At 42.5% G+C, this 23,050-nt stretch overlaps 1 protein-coding gene across 1 annotated transcript in view; it reads left to right on the top strand.

The window, feature by feature from the left end:
* The window catches only part of KCNH3 (potassium voltage-gated channel subfamily H member 3), a 332,483-nt gene that overhangs the window by 118,841 nt on the left and 190,592 nt on the right, over positions 1 to 23,050 (top strand). Inside the window, exons 3-6 of the mRNA XM_078658375.1 lie at positions 10,081 to 10,215; positions 11,657 to 11,787; positions 14,439 to 14,691; positions 17,031 to 17,188. Coding sequence (XP_078514501.1) covers positions 10,081 to 10,215; positions 11,657 to 11,787; positions 14,439 to 14,691; positions 17,031 to 17,188 — 677 coding nt within the window. The remainder of the gene's footprint in view (positions 1 to 10,080; positions 10,216 to 11,656; positions 11,788 to 14,438; positions 14,692 to 17,030; positions 17,189 to 23,050) is intronic.

The following is a 23,050-nucleotide window of genomic DNA, read 5'->3' as shown; positions in this document are numbered from 1 at the left end:
CTCCTAGCATTGGTCTCCTTTTCGCTCTAGTTTTTCCCTCCTGGGCTGGCATCCTTAACATTACTCTATTGCCTCACACTTGGGCCCAGGCTTACTATGATTTTGTACTGTGTTCCGTCACTTGTGTGGCAGAGCCTAGACTCAAAATCCTTTTTTGGCATTGACTAAGCCACACAAAGCCACTTTGCATGGTTTATCAAATACAAAGTAACGCAACTCAGCTGTCTTGCATCACTCTGTGTCAGGTAGGCATCTTGCAGCACACAGAGAAAGAGGAATATACTTCTCAGGATTGTTTTGTGTTGAAAAGCATCCGTTCCTGCAGAACAACACTGCTGCCTATAATGCAGGCTCCCCTGCACTATGGTGCCAGGGTGTCTGCATTGGGACTAGGCAGCACACAGTGTGCCAGTGCAAGGGGAGAGCAGAAATACTCCGTCTTGAGCATTTCTGTTCTCCCCCTTTCAGGCAACGCCGCAAGTTCCCTTACTGCTCCGAGTTGCTTGAAATAATAATGAATGCACCCCCCACGCTTTAGCTTCATCATTCACCCTGTCATACTTACTCTCAATCTTTCATACTTAGTCAGAACTGCTTTTTCACACCCTTTCTTTCACAGTCTCATGTACTCCTTCTACACCCAAGCTCAGCTTGACCCTTGCTTTCTCCTTTGCCCTCTCTTTCTTTCCATTGATAACTTCCTCATTTTTTTTTTTGCTCGCTGTCTCAGTGAATCAGTCCCACTTGCTTTAACGCTTTTTTTACTCTTTCACCTTTCACTCAGGTGTTTGCTCTTATCCTCACGGTCATTTACGAACCTAGGGGCATATTTAAAATTGAAGTGGCGGAGCCTGGGGTTAGCCTCCGTGGCTTAATGCAGCGCTCCGCCAATTCTGAAATGCTGGACTGCACCATATTTACAACAAAATGGTGCAGTCCTGTGTTTCCCCCTGCGCTGACGCTAAATTTAGCTGCCTAGCACCAACGCAGGCGCCCTTGCACCACAGTGCAAGGGTGTCTGCGTTGCAGGGGAAGATTGTTTATGTACAATCTTTAAATGGCGTTTTGCAGCTTCTATGTGTGCTGCTTAATACAGCACACATAGAAGTTACAAAACGTCCATTTTTTAGTGATTGTTTATGTGCAGGAAGTGATACCTTCCTGCACATAAAAAATCAATGGTGTTTTGCTGTTTCCATGTGTGGTGCAGCACGCATGGAAACGGCAAAAACATTTCTCCTTGTTGCGCCAGGGTAAGACCCGGTTATCCCTGGCCTTAATTTTGGCGCTGCCCCATATTTACGCCACCCTTGTAAATATGGGGCAGCTTCAAAATCAATGGGTGCTGCAGTGGAACGCCCACTTCAACACCCATTGCCCTCCCCTTTCACGCTAAGTATAGTGTGAAAGAGTGCCTTATTTATAAGGCAGCGTTAAGCCACTACAAGGCAGCATAAGCCACGTTAAGTGGGGTAACGCCACCTTGTGAATAAAGCGAAGCCCGAATCGCCACGACATAAGTCATGAAAAGTGGCGTTGTACTGGCGATAGGGACTTGTAAATATACCACCTAATCTCCAGATGCCCACTGTCTCAGAAAAGTGAAATATAGATTTAACACAGCAGATGCCTTTTTGGTGAAAAAAAGTAAATGGGTTGAAATTCAGTTTAGGGCAATAATTCCTTTGTAGATGCCTGACGTATTACCTTCCAGCATGCCAGAGGTATTATTTTGTTTACGTGTTTGCGTTGCCATATAGATCACCAGTGCATACAGGGAGGTGAATGACAGAGCGCTGCATGCTGAAAGACGACGGACTTAAAGAAGTCGCCCATACTCTTCCCCACAGCAGCCTTTGTTTTCACAGCATGTCCATGGCCGAAGTACACTTTACGGGAGCAGGGAGGAGTGGGCGTGACGTAACACAAACAATGTTGGCCCCCCTTGCAGAATGCGGTGAAGGATTCTAAGTCTCCCATAGATGCCTTGCAGATTCTCACAAGTCTTGGGTTGTATGGGAATGGGGGGGCACCCCTGCGTCCTGGAAGCTGTAGAGACCTGCGTTGCACCCTTCAGGAAGAGAGGGTGCAACGGGTGGTGGCCGAGACTGGAAGTGTTTCAATATCTCGCGAGCAACGTCTTCTGGCGCAGGAAAACCATGCGTAGCCCGAGCACGTAACGATGTGCGGCATTGAGAGAAATGACAGCACGTGCGAGCGCATGGCACGGAGGTAACGCAGGTATCGGCAGGTAGTGCGTCATTGAGTAACGCTCATTGTAGAGACGTGTCTTCAGTTTCTTCCTGAATTACAGGAGGGTCAGAGTTAGTGGCCAGGATTAGGAGGATTCTAGTGGGTGGCACTTGGAGGGGGCAAGGAGCCAATCCCATGTGAGACTCATAGATTTGGGGTTGAGTGGCCCTCTCAATGACAACGGCCTCATTCTCCCACCGAGAATTACAGATATGATGTAGCTCAAATTTATGCTGCGCCCAGAGCAGCTCCTAGTTGCCAAATGAAGTTGCAGAAAGCACTCCAACGACAGGTGAGGGATGAATATTTCTATCCTTTCACCAACTTCACGTGACCTGTTCAGTTCCAAAGACCATGCAACATCACTGTGATGTCAGTCATAAGCTCATTTGTTGTCACTCGTATGTTTATTTCAAATTTAGAACTCTGCCCAAGGACAAGAAGTAATTGGATGAATGGACAGGACCATGTGGGGGACTCGATGGGGTGACTGGAACCATACGGGAATAACGAAAGATATTGGCAGGAGGGATGACACGACCATCCGTTGATTAGGGAAGGGGATTTAGACTCGAGTGGTGGTGGTGTGGTGTTTTTAAAGGGTGTGAAAGGAGAGTAAGAAATTTGCTGTGGGTGGGACTTAGAACTTTAAAATGAGGGGAGATACAGTAGGTGATTGGGACCCACAGGAAATTGGATCCTCAAAACCACTGGTGTAATGTAGGCCCCTACTATGCAGATGGTGCCAACCCTTCAGGCGTCCACTGTTCAGTCCAAGGTCTTTGCATATCCATGAGCCACCTATTGTAAATTATTTGTTGAGGCATTGACATGATTTTGCAGAAGCAGGACATTATTTTGAGATTTTCCATTGACTAGACTCTAGCACCACAACAGAGCAAAGGTATACCATAGAGGTGGGAATGGTTACAGGTCAGGAGCAGTAGGCTGAAAATGGACTGGGGACTAAATGTAACACTGAGGAAGGCACCCCGGTGCTGGGAACCATACATAGAGATTGAAAACAGGAAAGAGGGAAAAAGGATCTTCCTCCTGGATTACAGATTAACTGGGCAACTGTGCCACATCTAGAAGTTCCAGAGCATTTTTTTAGTCAGACCTAAGACAGGTCACCTATCTCATCAGTATCCTGCAATCAAACCAATTCATACATAAATAGGTTTGGTGTTGGTGGCTCTCAGCCTTTTGGCTTTGCCAATGCTTGTTTTGCTTTGTCCTGGTTTGTTTGTTGTTGGGTATCTACAGTGATCCTGCCGATAAATGAAATATCTACTGTGTGTGCAAATGTGCTCCTTGTGAAGAAGAATGGCATCACTCACTGAAGTTATCCAATGGATAAAGTGGGCTGAAAGCAATATGTGATTGACACAACAACAGACCAGTGTATGAAGAGGTCTGTCTAAAAGCCCCTTGTGTTCTGCCTAACACAAAACCTAAAAAGCACAAATACATACACAATGGGGCTTTTGGTGGCCCTCTTGATCCATTGGTCTTGTGTACCCTCAGTCACTACTTCTGCCCACCACAGCGTACAGCATGAGTAATGGGTCATCCAACTGCAACCATTGGCTCTTATCCACTGTGACAGTATGTGCCTAATCACATGTGCCCATCCACCTAATGAGAACTGCACTTCTGTGGCTGGGGTGGCGGGATAATACTTCACCCTGGCAATGCTGTTTCCTTTCCATTTTTCATCCTTTTGTACTGTTGTACCCATTCATGTTATGGTAAAATGATATCTTCAGGGTACAGTACTTCAAAGCCAATAGTGCTGTCCCATTTTCCAGTGATAATAATACTTTCCTGTGATATGCTTTAAAACTAAAAGGGTTTATATACCTGTTCTAAGTACATCTGCGTGCTATAAAGCGCTCCTACTGTTCTAATAAAATTATAATTAAGGCTTCCAGTTTTCCAATTTTACAGATTTTTAACAGCTAAATACAATCAGAAACAATCTATTTCCTGTCTGGTTTTTGTGAGCGAGATTTTAAACTTTTTTGCTATGTTTTTTATCTCATTGACACTTTTGTCATCAAAAAATTGTTAAATTTCGGTCACTTTTGTTTTATGTTAATTGGATAATGTAACCTTCTACCTGATACACAATTTCTTTCACATACATTTGTGCTTGAATAAGTATACACCTGTCTTGTATTGTTCTTTTATATTAAGGTTTTTTTCAAGATTGATTCACGTTAAAATAAAGAATTGTTTTGAAATTTCATTCAAAATAAGCTACTGATTTGGCTTATTAAAATTCATTTCTGAATCTATCTAAGAAATTATGAAAATTAATCCCTTGTAGGCACCTTTACCTGATATTGTTACTGTACTATATTGCCCAAGCCTAAAAGAGGTCTATTGAGTTTCCCATTTTTTCTGTTTATCACATTCTAATTTGACACCAGAATGTAATTTTTTTGCTCAGGGCATTTTGGCCGTAGAGGGGGTAGTACCTAAAGATCAAGACCTCGCAACTACTGCCATAAAACATACTAGTGGTCCAATAAACCAGGAGAAAGGGACCACGCACATCACTACTGTAGCTATTGGTGTAGGTGCCTCCTCAGATACAGATACGGAACCCCCACACGTGAGAGAGTCATTCCAATTCATACCTGAGGCCCTACCCCTAGTACTTGTCTTGGCTAATGCCCCACCTCTGGGACCTGGCCAAGTGGAAACAGCAGCCTCTTTAGTTGACAAAGCCTCGCATTGGTTGACTAATAATATGAGGATATCCCCTAGGGGCAAACAACAACTTGCAGGGGAAATCATAATGGCTAGAAGGGTGACATGGCTAGGCGATCGTAAGAAAAAATTCAGGGGCGATTGCATAGCAATGAATTTTTCGAGTCCTCAGGTGCTGATTGATGTGCTGGCCAATTTACTTCCTCCAAAATTAAGGAACTCATCAAGAATTCAACTGACCTTAGAATTCTTTTACGATTTAGGTCAAGACGTTTCCATCCACCTGGGCTATCTGGAAGAGCTACCCCACTTATGATGGGTGGAGTCAGCTTGAGAAATCGGTTTGGGGTTCTGACGGACATGGAGGAATGCGATTGACTGTATGGTGATCATAACTACTTTCAGGGAGAAAAAACCATTGCATAGTAGAATGTACGATCCTCTGGATCAGGGTAAGGTAGTTACTAGTAAAGACTTGCAACCATTGTTAAAATCATTGGAACCACCACAAGTGAATGTTGCGTCTACCCATATCAGTGATCCTCTGCCCGTGACAGGTTTGAACTCTACCAGGGAGCGTGATTTTTGTATAACAGGTAGTGATCTGCCGGAGTCCAATCCCCAAAGCTCATAGAGCAACCAACAAAGACAGAGGGTGACATTCCAGGAGTGGAGTATTCTTTGCATGTATCTACTATGTCCCAAAACAAGGAAAGGTTGTCCCTGCTCACATGGAATATAGCGGGAATTGGCAATAAAATATCATCTCCCGAATGGGGCAGGTTTATTGACCAGCATGATATCAACCTTTTCCAGGAGACTTGGTCAACAGCTCCAGTCTTTCGTCTGGGGTTTCTTAACTTCTATGTTCCCGCTATCAAAAAATCAAAAGGTCGGCCAGTTGGTGGGCTTATAAGCTGTGTCCGTCAGAACCTAAGATGTAAGGCGCATCAAATGATGTCCCCAATGCATCACATTATGGACATATGGTATTAGGGTGGCTATTTTTAATGTCTATGCTAGGGGGCTAGTAGGGGGACATAAATCTGAGGTAATAGCCGCTCTTGACTCCCAGCTTGAGGTCCTCTCTGAGCAGTTTATTCCTATAGTGGGTGATGATTTTAATACAACCTTTGAACCACTCAGCTAAGAGGACCAGATTCTCACTGCAGATGAAGATAACAGTTGGGGAATTCCACAACTCGAAGTACCCACTGTAAAGAGATGGACAGCTGCAGCCATACAACTAAAGGCTATGTGCCTAGAAAGAGGGCTTAGAGCAGCTAATGGAAGAACCCCCTCTGATCGACAGGGAGAAAACACTTTTGATAATGGAAGGTATAGTAGTCAAATAGATTATTTGTTGGTGGACATAAGATCATGGCATTATTTGGTAGATATGGCCGTTAAACCTAGGCTGGAAAGTGACCACAACCCCCTCTGTTCAATATTTCAAGCACATTTGGGGGTTAGAGATGACACCCCAAGGGGAGGGATGGACACATTGGACATAGTTGCCTCAAATAATATGCGCCACTTTAAATGGGGTAAATTCATTGAGAACCCTGAGAAATTTGAGGCGCTTAAAACCGAGGTTGTCAGTGAATTAGCCTATCTGAATCCATTAACCTGTAGCCCGGATTTCCCCAAAATAATGCTAGAGGCACACACAAATCTTTTTTCTAGACTTAAATCTTTGTTTAGTAAGGCCATAAATTTGGAAAAGGGAGGTAAAAAGTCGCACATGGCCAGGTGATATAACGATGCATGTAAATTAGCCCGCCAAAATCTGAGCGTGGAACTAAGGTCAAAGAATCCCTTCAAAGTGAGAGAGGCAAGGGATTCATATAGACGCACACAGAGAATTGCCAAAAGACAGTGGGACGAGGACAGGTGTCGGGATTTGAAATCAGCTTGTGTAGTAAAAGCCTCCAAGCGATTTTGGAATATCATGAAATGGGATAGGGGAGGATTAGCAGAACCCCCACAAAAGAATGTTGCTAAATCCCAGTGGTTGGATTTCTTCAAACCACAATATGCCTGTAGTTTGGCAGAGACAGAGTCTCCGCTACCACCAACCATCTTTTACCAAAGCCAGCTTTTTACTACGAAGGATGTGAGCATAGCTTTAGATTGTGTGACTAACAGCAGAGCTCCAGGCATGGACGGTATCCCTGCTGATGTCTTTTTAAGTGATAGACTGTCTTGGTGCCAGTATTTTTCATTTCTAGCTAATGCAGTGGCTGGGGGTGGTCCGATTCCTTTCTCGTGGAAAGAAGCTGAAATAATTCCGGACTTCAAGAAGGGTTACAAATCCCTCCCAAGTAACTATAGACCTATTAGTTTTATAGACTCAGCTCAAAAGCTCATTGGTCGGCTAGTTTAAAACAAAATACAAACATGGGTAGTGGAACACAATATTTTATCCCCATTCCAAGCCGGTTTTCGCCCCAGCACTAGTTCTATTGATCAAGTCTTCTATTTTATTGCACTTTATTAGAGGAATGTTGTTTTAACTAAAGGGACACTTTATGCAGTCTTTGTAAACCTAAAATCGGCTTTCGATTTAGTCCCCCGCTCTAAACTGTGGAAGGTTTTGGCTGAATTAGGGATGTCTCCTGAGCTATTGACCTTCGTCGTCCGCCTACATGAGAACAACTTCGCTAGAATTGAATGGGGAGCACAGGGTGAGGTTACCGACGCATTCCCTGTCGAGCGGGGTGTTCGGCAGGGATGTTGCTTGGCACCCACACTGTTCTCACTATACATAAATGGTATAGTGGACCACCTACGCAGTTCCCCCACAGATGCTCCTGTTCTAGCGGGGATCCGGGTACCTGTCCTCATGTTCGCGGACGATACGTTGATTATCTCGCGGACTCCGAGTGGGCTACAGAAGGTTGTTAATGCATTTGGGGAATTTTGTCAACTGCGTGGACTTGAGATTAACACCTCAAAAACCACGTTCATGTCCCTGAACCAGGGGAAAACCTTCAAAGGCAAAATCATCCTGAATGATATTCCCTTAGAGGAAGTGGAGGCCTTCACCTACTTAGGTATTCTACTTCAGAGCAACATGGGTTGGAAAGGTCACACAGACATGGCCACTTTAAAATTCCATCAACTTGCAGGTGCCCTATCCTCCAAACATAAATCCTCTCTTACAAAGCCTATTACACCTGCTTTGGAGATTTATCATATAAAAGTATTAAGTGCTACTTTGTATGGATCAGAGTTGTGGGGATTTTCAAACTTGAGCCAACTGCCAACATCGGAGAGAAAATGTTTACGTAGGTTGGTTGGCGTTCCCCAAAGCACCCCTACTGCTCTGTTGCTTCTTGACTTAGGTAGAAAAAATGTGGTGGACACAGCGAGATTCTGACCATTAGTGTATTGGAGACGAATCTGTATCACTCCAGAATTGGCTCATTACGCCACTGCATTGAGGGATGTGATCAAGGCAGATCGTTTCCATGCAATCCAGTGGCTTAAGGACCTAAGGACACTCTTATAAGACCTGGAACTCAGCCAGTTATGGGAAGAACCTGACATGTCAACTTTCACATCAAAAAAGCAACTGAAAGATAAATATTGGGAAATGGTCTGGGTAAAAATTTATAGAGGTAGAATTAATACCAACTTAACTGGCCGTTTTCTAGATTATAAATCACGTCCCCTGTGTGAGGCATACTGGGATATCATAGAGAGCCCTCTAGACCACAAATTGTATTTTCAATTCAGGGTCGGGACACTTTCTGTAAAAGCTTTTACCTCCAAATGGACACTATTAAGAGACGATAAATGTGATAACTGTTTAAACTTGGTTGAGACCATAGCACATTTATTTTTTGTATGCCCCCTTTATGTTGCCCCTCGTCGCAAATGGCTAAAACCCATCTGCTTAAATCTGGGCACTCGGAGGCATATAGAAGCCCTAAGGATATTACAGTCAGACTGCTCACCCTGTATAGCGGTTGCTGTAGCGAAATTCTTAAAGTGGGCTTGGATTATACATACTCGCACTTTTCAGCCACATGATGATAGCTAGCAAATTACTTGTTGTTCTTAAAATTGGTTTTATTTATGTCGTAATTTTTAATTGGACATAAATGATTTTTAGAAAAATGTTGTACTACAAAACGACAGCAATCAGTGAATGTAATAACTTTTTAATATGTATTGTCATGTATTATTTATATTGTATTGTATTGTGATGTATTGTGTGTTGCTTTTATGACAACCTGTCGAATAAAGCTTTTGAAATTTGAATTTGATTTTATTATTTTGCTGTTTCTCTGTTTTTTGTTTTATTTAGTCCTGTAATTGTAAGCATCTCTTAAAGAGGGCTGCATTTTTTCCAAATGGTGATTCGGAAAGAAGGATCTTTTAAGTTTTAGTTCAGATTTTGTAAATGTTTTAAATATTTAAAGTCTGCAGAACCACAAAATACCTTTGTCACCCACAGCCCCTTGAAAAATATAATGAAACGCTGAAAAAATGTGCTATGTTAAGAAGAGTAGGCCTCATTGAACCCTTATTTTTAATGTAAAACTCCTCTTAGTGCTGGAGTCACTCTTTCAAAGCACTCCAAAGTTTGTCAGTTAAGGATTTGAGCTGCAGGAAGATGAAGGGATTTTTCCTGAATCATAGAATTTGGGTAAGTGGAGACCCCTGGTTCCACTTATTATACCAAGGTGGGTGTAGCTTACTTACTAATTCGAAGACATTTCCACATAGTTCTAGATTATTGGCCTTTACATATTTTCAGACTTTTTCTGTCCCTTTGACTACACCTGAGTGGAGTTTTTCTCAGGCACGTATTAGTCTTGTAAGCATTTTCTAAGCCAATGGATACTCTGTATAGCTTTTAATTGCGAGAGATTCAACATTATCAAAGAAAATGAACCTCAACTTACACCTGCAGACCAAAAGTTGAGAACGGGTGATTAGAGCACTGCAAAAGTCACAGTTTTCAGACACAAGTCAATTCGTGAAGATCTTGTGACCTTCAAGTGTTTTTTGAAAACCACATGAAGGCCAAGGGAACATTGTTTTCTATGCAGGGCTACTCCCAGATTTGTAGTTTAATTCTGCACTCTTTCCTCACAGGTGTGCCTTTCTGGTGTCTTCTGGACGTGGTCCCGATAAAGAATGAGAAGGGTGAGGTGGTGCTGTACCTTGTCTCTCATAAAGACATCACCGAAGCTAAGGCCCGAACTGGGCCCGAGAGCTGGAAGGAATCAGGTGAGACATGAGTACTGCCATGGCGCCCTGAGGTTGTTGCCTGAGACCAGAGTATTATCAAAGTGCCTAAACGGGGCAGTCGAACACAGTACCGTCATGAGTCCCAAGGTTCGATTCAAAAGCAGAGAACAGGCACATTGGAAAACGTTTGAGTGAGTTTGGAGAACTGCCACAGGGCCTGAAGCCATGTGTAAGGTGACTGTTCTGCTGTAGGGTCCAAAGCAAAAGGTGGAGCAGGAGTACTGGCCTGCGGGAGTTAGGGCTATAGCACTGCCCTTGTTCTCAAAGTCGAGGGTGAGATCAGAGTACTGCACGGTGAAGCAGTGGGTAAAACTAGCGCACCGCCATTGTGTCCTGGGCCGGAGTGAGACCACTGTACTCGCATGGTGTCTAAAAGCGATGGTGAGACAGGAGTGCTTTCCATGATGACTATAGCTGGGAGTGAGTCTGGAGTATTATAACGGTGGTAAAAGTTATAGAAGGGACTTCAGTACTACTATTGTGCCCCAAGCAAGGGTGAGACTTTAGTACTGCCAAAGTGTTGAACACCCGGGGTAAAACCATATATTGCAAGTGTCAAAAGACGATGGTTAGAGTACAGTACTTCTGCACTGGCGAGAGTCAGTAATAAGCTATAGTACTGTCATACAGCACACCATCGGGGAGCGATGAAATACTGCCATAGTCACCAAAGTCATAGGTAAGGATGGAGCACTGCTAAACTGCCCAAAGCTGATAAGGGCACAGGTGCATAATTCAGACTGAGGTACTGCCATAACACTTAAGCGGTGATCAGACTGGAGGAACTATGGTCACGAAAATTGTGGGTGCAAGCCTTGATGTCGTCCTAGCACCTGAAGCTGTGGACCATAAGAACCAAACATGCTGGTTAGACCGGAGACCGCCATGACACACGGGGCAAGGGTTGAGGATCTTCTGCCATACATTCAGGAGAAATGCAGTGAGGAGGGGGCAAGGCTTATTAAGGCTCACTCCAAAACAGGAAAATGCTCATAAACTAAATGTTACTACCCCAGAATAGGTTTCCTCTCTTAAGAACTATGTTGCCTGTATTAGGGTCCGCCCTTCTAAAATTAGGTGGTAAAGGGTCACTCTCTTGTTACAGGGGAATCATTCTTAGTCATTTCCATCCTGCATTGATTTCATTGTGTGTGTCCTCCAGTCAATAGTCATCAGGGGAGCATGTCCTCCAGCCATTTGAGGATATGTGCTTCAGCATGTAGTGATCTGGGGTACAGTCCTCCAGTCTGTAGTGATATGGAGCATGTGCTCTGCAGTGTTGGGTGATGTGGAGGTAGATGTCCCATAGCCTATAGAAATCTAGGGTACCTATCATCCAGTCTACATTGATTTTGAGGTAAGTGTTCTCTAGCTTGCAGTGATCTGAGGCTCTTCTTCTTTTATTGTTTTGTCTGTATAGGTGGCCGCAGGCTATACGGCAGATCTGGAGCTAGAGCATTCAACGGCAATCGCCGCAGAAGCAGAGCAGTTCTCTACCACCTGTCAGGTCATTTACAGAAGCAGGCCAAGAACAAACACACTTTGAACAAGGTATAACCAATCTGGATAAGATATGACCAACCTGACAGATATGACCACGTGGATGTGGTATGACCACATCCAGAGTATGGGTGCTTGCAAAGGATGTGAAGTTGTGGGCTGGGAATACTGCATCTAAACTATCGACGGGAAACAATATTGTGACCAGAATGTCGACGGACAAAATAGAAGGATAAGTATATATACTTTTGGTCTATGCCAAACTCCACATATACATATCTTGGTGATAATATATATATATATATATATATATATATATATATATATATATATATATATTACCTACTGGCGGTCGCCATTAGGTAGTTATAGTTAGGACCTATTTTCCATAGGAAACCGCAACATTCTATTTCCAATAACTTTGGCGCCAGTCGACGAATCATTGCGAAATTCTCAAAACTTATGGCCCGCCCTAGTCCGCTTCTATCTTGAAAGTTGTGGGGTGATTCGACAAGCGGGGGCCGAGAAAAAAGGGGGTCCCAAAACATGTTTTCCCAATGCAATTTTCCATAGGAAACTTTAGCCACGGCTACAGCCCGAAGTGCTGAACGGAATTACTCCAAATTTGGCAAACAGGTAGCCCTTGGTTTAGAAAGGTGCCTTTTTGTTAAATGGTGGAAATCCGTTCAGTAGTTGCTGAGAAAATCAAAAAATACATATATATCTATGGGCACGTAGTATCCGCGCACCCTCCCGATGACCAGCTGTATGTTGGGGAAATAATTCCCCTTCAATTCTGAGGGCTCCAGGTGGGGCAACTAGCCCACCAGGTGCCTCCAATAGGCACCACTGCGCTGCGTGGCAGAGAGGTGGTCTAGACTGTGCCCCTTTTTACACCTCTCTGCAACGCAGCTATGTGGTGCTTACTGGAGTTACCTAGTGGGCTAGTTGAACCTTAGGGGCCCACAGGATTCAAGGGTACTTACTCCCCCAACTTAAAACGGCCACAGGGTGTTTCCAGTAAGCGCCACTGCGTTGCGTTGCAGAGAGGTGGTGTAAGCCGTGCCTCTTTTTACATCTCTCTGCAATGCAGCTCTGTGGCGCTTACTGGAGGTACCTAGTGGGCTACTTGGACCCCAGGGACCCTCAGGATTCAACGGGACTTTATCCCACAACTTAAAACGCCCACAGGGCGTGTTTGCACACATGTCACCTCAGGCTCTCCCCCTCCCTTCATCACTGTGCAAACGCACCCTGAGGCGCGTTTTAAGAGGTAGTTTAAATCCCCCTGCGCTATTATGTACCAGGGGCTTACAGAGGAGGTTATGCTAATCACAGGGGTAACCCAACTCATAGTGTTCCCTAGTGTATGTAGGTGTTTTCACTGTATTCTAAGTGTCTTTTAGCATTGCACTAGCTCTAGGACTGGTTAGTCAGAGTCAGTTAACACCAGTACCCGTCTGAAATAGTTGAGGGTACAGAATGATTATGCAACAACGCCTCTTTCTGCTCCTCTGTTTGTTCTTTCTGCACGTCTTCCTTCTTCCTGCACTTTTCTTCGTCTTTGAGGACTTCTGTTGCTTCTTTCTGCATTTCTTTTGCTTCTTTCTGTGTGTTTTTTCTTCTTTCTTCACTGTAGGCATTGGTAGAAACTAGCATTTAAAAAAACTTAGAAATTCACTGAAAAAACATAGGTTTCAGGCACGTTATAGTTACAAATTAGCATTTAAAAAAACCTTTGAAGAAACCATAGGTTTCAGGCATGTTATAGTTAGGAATTAGCATTTTAAAAAAACCTAGAAATTCACTGAAAAAAACAGGTTTCAGGGGCGTTATAGTTAGCTGGACATTTCACTTGTACATAACCATTGAAATTCCCCGTTATAGTTAGTTCAGCTAACTATAACTCGCGCGCCCACAATGCACTGCTGATGACGTCACATATTACATCAGTCATGACATGGTCAGTGACATAACTGATGACATCTTAAATGACATCACTCATGACATCATCCAGTGAATGTGTTTTTCGGAAAGTTAAATATGTTTCTAATTTTTTTTAAATGCGAATTCCTAACTATAACGTGCCTGAAACCTAGGGTTTTTTCAGTGAAAAAAATAAAATTATATATATATATATATAATGGTCATGATATTGTGACCCATCAATATTTTGGATTCAGTATTCCTTACTACAGTGAGGTGTCAAGTCCTTGCAATAAGGTGTCCCCCCATGAACAGGTTATGATCATTTTTGTCTGAAAGTAGCACAGAGATGAGAAAGGCGAGGAGGGTATAAGGCAACATGCTAGAGAAAACAGAGGGTTCACACAAGGAGAGCAAAAGAGATGGATAGAGGAAGTGTTTATGAATGGATTGAGAGGAAGAGAATCGCAAGAGATGAAGAATAAGAATCGAGACTGGAGAGATTACTAGGGTGAAGAGGAATAGACAGAGATACAGAAAAAAATGGGAAGAGACAGTGATAAGAAGAGGGAGGTGCATGTTGAAAGAGAGTACAACGAAGCCTGTGAAGGTAACACATGCCTGGCTAATGGTTGCAAGTGAGAGAGATAATAAGATGGGCTGAAAGTGGTAGATGTGTTAAAAATACACCAACAGAGAGTACTATAACAATGGGAGATGGATGTGAGACAGAAAGAAGCTATTAACATCCCTTTTGTTCCTGCTGCCTTTTTCAGGGTGTCTTCGGGGAGAAACCCTCACTACCCGAGTACAAGGTGGCCTCCGTTCGCAGGTCGCCCTTAATCCTGCTGCACTTTGGCACCTTCAAGGCTGGCTGGGATTGCCTTATTCTGCTGGCCACCCTCTACGTAGCCGTCACTGTGCCCTACAGCGTCTGCTTTAACACCGCCAAGGACGAAGGTGGCACGCCCTCTCCACGCGGACCCCCCAGCGTCTGCGACCTCTCGGTAGAGGTCCTCTTCATCCTGGGTAGGGCTGTGCACACAATTGCGCCTGTTGAAAGGGGAGGCAACAGAAGAATACATTCAAAGTAGGCAGTTCACCCACCAAGCGAGCACTTGCCAAAAGGTGGTGGACCTCACTCCGAAGAGCGCTTGGCTGATGCTTGTACTTCTTTACCCTGGATGTATCAGTTGTATATCTTGATTGTTAAAATCTAAATTCCTGGATGCTCTGTCATGGATTTGTTTTTGAAACATTTAGGAATCCCCAAAAAGTAGTTATTCGGAAAGTCTTCTTTTCACACCAACACCAAGCCTTAAAGAATATTTAACTGATCAATCAAGTCACAAGTTTAAGGCCAAAAATGTCAAGTCCCATAGTGAAGACACAGAAACCTGATGAAAGCAGCAAAGTTGCTAAAATCATACTCAGGTTTTCCTTGTTTAGGCAAAAAAGAATCTAAACTCCTAAAACAAAATTCTATGAGTACCAATATTTTTACAAATATTGAAAAATAATGTCAAGTTCTGCCTTGTCTGTGTGAATTTGTGGCAAAGTGTTGAGTTCGGCATGATTTCGTCAGATGAATTACAGATAACAAGAGGAAGAGTGCGGGGCTTCGTCCCTGTGTGGTTCACTTGGGGTACCTTTCAGTGGAAATTTCGAGAAGGTCAGACTTTAGCAAAATGTAGGCCTGTCTACGAATGGAAAGGATTGTTTTGCATGTCAGTCATATTGTGCAGTCTTAAAGTTATAGTGAGGCTCACGGTTTAGTACTATGAGTCAGAAGTGTATGTTACCTTTGTAAACTGACCCAAATATATTGCTGAGGTAGACTCAGACAGACCCTGTCATGCAGCCCTGCTCTAGGAAAGAGTTTCAAGCGTAGAAATCCAGGGCTAGGACTAAAGCGACCCCACACCTTCACGATAATGCTCCACAAAACCACCACCAAATGTCCCAAAAATCTTCATGAAGTGTCCTCAATATACCTTCACTGTCTTAAAAAAACGTTATGAATTGACCCCACATATCAACATCAAATTTGTCCAACGGCTTCCAGAAATGTCCCCAAAACATCATCAGAGATCTGCATGTCTCCCTAAAACCTCCATGAAATGTCCTCATGCTATCTGGATGAAATTTTGCAAAACCCCTCAGATATTCGGGTGTCACTTCGGAGTAGGTATCCCCTTATTGACAGCCACTAGACAGCTTTGTGGCCCAAGTGATCAAGAAACATGCAATCTCATGTCCTCTGGGTCCAAGGTCAGAGTGAAAGTTTGAACTGTCACTATCACCCCCCCCCATGAATTTGGTATAATGACTCCATTGCACAAAATGACCCCATTAAAATAGCATCTCATATTGCCAGATTTCCCATTAACTGGCCCCTAAAATCAATGATTACAGCAGTTCAATGTAGACCTCATTACATTTCCTCATTTCCCAAAAGATCAGCCTCTTTCCCTGTTAAATGTTTACTACATTTCTGCATCAAATTCTCCAAAAAGCCTAGTGAAATGTCCACAAAGTGTCACCATCAAATTCTCGCATATGTTCCCAAATTCCTTATGGAATGTCTGAAAATCAAACTTATCATCGTCATGATCCCAGTGGTCTTCCTGGATTGAGAGAGTACATATAAGTGTGTACCCTTGGCACACTCTGCTTCAGGTACTTCTCAATGACATGGTCAAATAAGGCTGAAGCACATAATAATAATAATAATAATAATAATAATAATAATAATAATAATAATAATCAACTTTGTAAAGCGCCTGGTGACACTAGTGACAGTGTGTCCCCGCGCTGTGTAGACTCATAGGATCCGGCTCACACATCTAGCAAATAGAGATAGCCGCACACAGCACCAGAACAGTCCTAATATTTAGGGAAAAGAAGCGTTTTTAGTTTCAGCCTAAATCTCATCTCTGATGTACCCAGGTACATCACCTAGATGTCCAGGCTGGACTGATCCATGCAGGGTTTTGCTTTCCGCAGTGCTAAATCTGAGGTCAAAATTGATGACAGTACACGAGTATTGGGCCAGTAAGTTAAGAAACGCACGCTTTAAGTTTTCCCATTTCAAATTTTTTCCCCAGCATCGCACAGCATTTAATTCACCAAAACATAATTAAATATTTACATGTTTTTGACCTCAACCGCCTAGATAAATGGTTATTTATGGGGATTCAGCACTGACCAGTGAACCGCTTATTTGATGCTGCATTACCATGCCACTATTGTGGTAAAACCGCATCAAAGGATGGAAAACTGAGGGAACCGTTTGTAATGCATGGACTATCAAGTTGGCAGAGCCCCAGTGGCCCAGATTTTAACATCATTTCTCCCTCCTCCCACAGACATCGTCTTGAATTTCCGCACCACCTTTGTCAGTAAGTCCGGCCAGGTGATCTTCGACCCACGTGCCATCTTCGTGCATTACATCAGCACCTGGTTCCTCCTGGACCTGGTGGCTGCTCTTCCTGTGGACCTGCTCTACGCCTTCAAAGTGAACGTGGTGAGAATTACGAGCATCTCTTCATTCTGAGCCTGTTGGTTGAGTTCTCAGTGAGTTCTTTAGGGTTCTGGTTAGTCTACGTTGTACACTCTACAGAATATTCCACACCAGTGGATACAGAGGCTAGTGGCATGCCTACTTGCTTTTAATACTATTTTTAAACTGATTTGCTTTGTTTTATGTTGTGATACTGTGTGTGGCTTGGTGAGGGTCACACTGCATGAGTGTTGAGCAGAAAGCCGTTGAGCGCAGCTCTTGCCATAACATTTTTCCTCAATCTTGACATTTTAAACTTCATGCCTTTTAAACTGCCCACCTCCTTATCATGGTTTCCCCTTTGCTTGCTCTCCGGTCCACCGCGGGTTCATTCCCATTTGTGTGGAGAGAGCGAGCAAGCTAATTTACATTCTCTCCTCTACTTCCGATGGTGGCATGTCTGGTTGCGGCACTCCGGGGTTGGCGGGCTCGTTGTATTTAGCCCGTATATTTAAAGAACATGATCCCGCACACGTGCAGAGGATACAAAGGCTAGTGGCATGTCTACTCGCTTTTATTACTATTTTAAAACTGATTTGCTTTGTTTTATGTTGTGATTCTCTGTGTTTTGGTTGGTGCGGGTCACGCTGCATGCGTGTTGAGCAGCAAGCCATTGCGCGCAGCTCTTGCTGTAATGTTTTTCCTCATTTTTGAAATTTTAAACTTTATTCCTTTTAAACTGCCTACCTCCTAATAATAGTTTTCACTTTGCTTGCTCTCCGGTCCACCATGGGTTCCTTCCCGTTTGTGTGGAGAGAACGAGCAAGCTAATTTACATTCTATCCCCTACTTCCGGTTGCAGCATTTGCGGTTGCAGCACTCCTGGGATTGTCAGACTAGTTGTCTTCAGCCCGTCTATTTAAAGAACATAATCCAGCGGACGCACCGCTGACATGCCGTGGGCACGCCAAAGGCAAGGCCATCTGCTCCCATCCGCAGCAAGGACCCCTGCCCCTTGCAGCATCCACTCCTTAACGAGATACACTTATTCTATGCCAGAACTTAATCACATTAGCCAGCTGGCAAACACGGTAGGCGATTTAAAGGGGTGTCATGTGAATGTGTTCTCTTCCAACTTGGTAGGAGCGTTTTCTCGTATACACTGCCATTTCCAGAGTCTTAAAGAAAGATCATGGAGAGGTGTACAACATACTCTCCTAGTCCCTTTAGACGACTCGAAGCCTGAATTAATCAATTCTTTGAATTCAGGTTGGCAGGCTTCTCATAGCCCCACCTATAGTTGGAGAGCCTTTCTAATAAATATAAGATCCTTGCACAAGCACTCTACTGAAATATGGGTTTTACTGAATTCCCAGTCCCTCAACATAGGCTTTCTAACAGAAACATGGCTTAAACCCTTTTCTATTCCGGCTATTACGTTAGCACTCCCAGAAAGTATCGAATTTTGAATTTAAATAGAGATAGCAAAGTAGGTGGAGGTGTTGCTATTGTCTATAACTCATCTCTGAATATTACTATAATGGATAAGTTCTTGGATGATACAATAGAGATCTGTTTTTTTAAGATTGAAACTACACCCCAGGATTGCTGGAGAGAAGCCTTAGTAAATCGCCCCCGCAGGGAGTCTTAAGGACTTTTCTTTAAAATGAATGGAAAGTATTGCTCCCCATGTCATCTCTTCTAAACAATTTCTTCTATTAGGGGACTTTAACATACACAGTGAAAGTGTCCTCCCTAGTGGCCTCCCTAGGGTTGGAAATTATTAATTCAGGGCCTACCCATGCTGCAGGTCATACTTTAGATCTTATTCTCACCAACTCACCTCACATACACTCCGACCCCCACCCCGTCTCAGTGATTTGGTCTGACCACTCATTGATCAACTTCCAGATTAATAGTACTCAACTGATTGGCACCCATATCCCCCCCACTGGTAATATTAAAAGATAATGGCATAACATTTCAAAAGACGCGTTCTCAAAGGATTTTATACCACCTACTTTTGATAAGCCCGGGGATATTCATACAGAGCTTAATGAACTCCATCAAGCTATAATGGCAGCTATAGACATTTTGGTCCCACTCAAGATACAGCAGTCCAAATCCCAAAGAAAGCATGCAGTCTGTTTCACTTCGGAACTACAGAGGAAGAAATCCAAGTGTAAAAAATTGGAAAAAATTGGCTAAAAACTCAATTACAGCAGAGAAAGAAACATTTAAATTGGCGCTAACGTCCGACCATAAAAACATTAAGATAACACGGAAAGGATATATCTCCGCACAGTTAAGCCAAGTGGGTAATAATGCTAAGGAACTGCATAAGATTCTTAAATCATTTACGTCCCCATTTGCCTTTGACAATCCAATCCCTTACAAAGCAATAACAGTCCCTACTACAGACATACAATGTCACTGTTACCACTTATGTGGTTATTCATTAAAAACATAATATGCAACAAAACTAAAATACAATTCTAAGTATGTCAGTGGAGCACTGCACCATAAATCAACAGAACAGAAATTACTTAAAAACATCAGATTTTATTATAAAAAAAGAGAGGGATTAGGCTCCACATATTAAAAAGCCATACACATTTCATATACAGAAAAACCAGACAGTCGACACAGCGTTTCAGTGATTTCAAGATGTAACACCTTCTTCAGGACGGTTTTCTATACAAAGAAAATGTTTTGAATTATTTACAGGCTTCACAAAATACTGACGTACAACTAAATACAAATCGCAATTTGTTAAATATATTACATTAAGAGCAAATTGGCTATTCTTTAAAGTAGAAGAATAACATACACATATCTCTTTGTCAGGGAATTGTTTAGCTATACCGAAAGACACAAAATTACATACATGGTCTATACTTCAGCATCCATTATGTTAAAAATTGATCATTGTACATATCAATCTTTCACTTTGCTCATCAATGCCCAGAAGATTCAGGCTGGCATCAATTTCTTAATGTGCTCTCAAGGCAATAAGGACAAATAAAAAACATACCTCTAGTCTTTACATGGAGACTAGTACTCAGGCTTTAGTTAAAAGACAGACAAGTCAGCTTTATGATTTGCGTTGTTGCCAGTCCCTGTATGGGTAAAATACAGTAACCTATCAAAACATAAATGAACAACACAACCTATTGTATCGATGTTTGTAAAAAACTAATGATGTTGATTAAGTACATTTCATCATCTATGCACAATATCACATACCTGCTACATAACAATCAGAAGCAATATATGTGCTGTACGTGGGATGGCCACCATATTTAATTTATTCTGGGCTCGCACATCACAGCTGGATGGACAGAAACAGTTGGCTCATGGTCTCTCCAATGAGTCATATAGAATAACAGGCGACTGAGTGAAAATCAAAAAGTTATGTACTCCTTACCAATATCGTGATAAATTATATCCAGATTTGTGATCTTTACCTTCTTAGTAGTGCTGATAATTGCACATACTTGGAACTTGCCACTCTGTGTCTGGTCCACTTTTTTTTATAATTTAAGGGTCTACAAAGAAAATATATATACAACAAGTGTTTTAGTATTGATATATCTCTACCACTTTATTGTTGTGCAAATAGAGTTATTTTTGTATTCTTAATATATATTTCATATGAGTTTTCGGCTGAGATTAAAACAGTGCGCTACACTTAAACGGGCACAGGTTAATGACCTTCTACTATCTCTTATTCGGATTGTAGCTATATCTATGTTGCAGTCTGTGCTCTTTAGACCTCTAAGGGGCAACTAATGAGAGGCCAAGGTCTTTTTATGTCATAGTCGATAATCCAGGACTATATTGTTCTGTCCAACATGCAGTGTTTTACCGACTGCAAGTGCTAAGCTCATCATACAATTTTTTTTTAGATTTTTATGGTAAAATGGTTAATTCGAAATAACCTCTTATCACATAGCGCAAGGTCATAATGCGTTCTTGGTCAGATTACATGCTGTATTACGTGCCCGTATGGGCCTGTGTCTTTTTAAATTTTTCATCATTTACTTCTCATTCATCTTTACCAAAAGCGTATAAAACGCAATGTATCGCTCACCACAGTACACATCGCGGTATTGTTTAGCTGTAGTTTTACAAAGGATTTGGGTTACTAGAAATGTTAAACAAACCCACAGGTCCTAATGTTACCACTTAGAATTATTTATTAAAACATAGAGCCTCACTACTAGAGGTCTCATTTAGTAACGCGGTTTAAGAAGACCATAAGGGCGTTCCTGTTGCATACCTTCAAACGGTCTGACGGCCTCCCTGCCACTTTCCACGTACAGCTTCCGGGTCAGGATGTCGAACAGTGGCCGATGCAGGTCTGTTTATAAGAGGATGTATCCGGGGTTATAGGTTGAGCGCATTTCCTTAGGCTTTGAACAAAATTATTTATGAAGCACACGCATATATTTACAAAGTCGGGTTCATTATTTATTTACTTGATATTGCTATCCATTTTATTCTTAGCCTTATCTTACATTTATTATTAAGAATTTATTATGGTGCCGCTAAGGTCACGTGTTTTTAATTGTTGGCCATCTTGAAGTGGGGTAACTTTGCCAGTAAATGTATCCTCGTTTATGTTTCCGATAGTTATTTATAATATCCGATGTCTGGCTCCCGATCCTCCATTTTGTATGTTCCTTATATTTTGATTCATAGCCCTAATCTTATTTCGGAAGTGAAATTACCTATAATGCACCGCCTCATGGGCGATCCTATGCCGTGCTATTGATGTTTAATCTGAAAGACAAAGGCATCCTATTATTCCTCGATATACCCTATCTAAATAAATAAAATTTGGTCCCATTCAGGTCACATAATCCTAATTTGTCAGCCATCTTAAAGCGGGATGACTACCCATTATTAATGTAAACTTTTTATGTTGCCAAGAATACATTAGATTCACAAAGCTTGCCTAGGTCTTATTTCTCTATTTATAATTAGTAGAGAAAGGCTCTCCAACTATAGGTGGGGCATTAATTTCTCTCAAGTTTTATGTGACATCTCCAATTTCTTTGAAGAAAAAATTGACAAAATCTATGACAAATTTCGTAGGGGCTCTATCCCATTCTCTACAGTTCCCAGAAAGTAAGTCGCCATCTTAGCAGGCTTTCCACCCTTGCAGGTTTCTAAAGTTGAAGAGATGCTAAACACGTTTAAGTCAGGTTCCCGTATTGACATTATGCCAGCCAGAGTGTTCTCCCTAATAGCCAAGCATCTCGCCTCTTCAATCTGCGCCTTATTAAACCACTCCCTGAGCTAGGGTAAAGTGCCCCATGTATGGAAAGCAGCTCAAGTTCCTCTGATTTGTTAAAAAGGTCAATGCTCCTTCTACAGAGCAATCTAACTATCGCCCCATTTCACTCCTTCCGCTCATTAGCAAACTTCTTGAAGGATAGACTAACTCAAAGTTCATGGAACATATTGAATCCCAAGTATGTCTTGACTCCTCACAGTCTTCTTTTAGACCAAAATACTTTACTGAATCTACCCTTACAGGTGTCACAGGCTTTATTAAACTTTCTTTAGATAATAACAAGGCAGTATCATTAGTGATGCTGGACTTGTCCGCAGCTTTCGATACTGTAGCCCACCATAAGCTACTGCAAAGACTCATTGAAACTGGTATGGTGGGGCCAGCCTTTCAATGGCTTTCAAGCTTTTTTAGAGCAGCGCACACAGACCGTTAATTTGGGTCCCTTCCGCTCCTGTGCTAGATCCCTTGCAAAGGGGGTACCGCAGGGCTCGTGCCTCAGTCCCACACTATTTAATATAAATGTGCCCCCCCTTGCAAATATCATTAGAGATCATGTTTTCGTTCCCTTTTCATGTGCAGACGAT

Source organism: Lissotriton helveticus, chromosome 1_1 (genome assembly GCF_964261635.1).
Source record: "Lissotriton helveticus chromosome 1_1, aLisHel1.1, whole genome shotgun sequence".
Lineage (NCBI taxonomy): Eukaryota > Metazoa > Chordata > Amphibia > Caudata > Salamandridae > Lissotriton > Lissotriton helveticus.
This window is presented reverse-complemented; position numbering and strand designations above follow the sequence as displayed.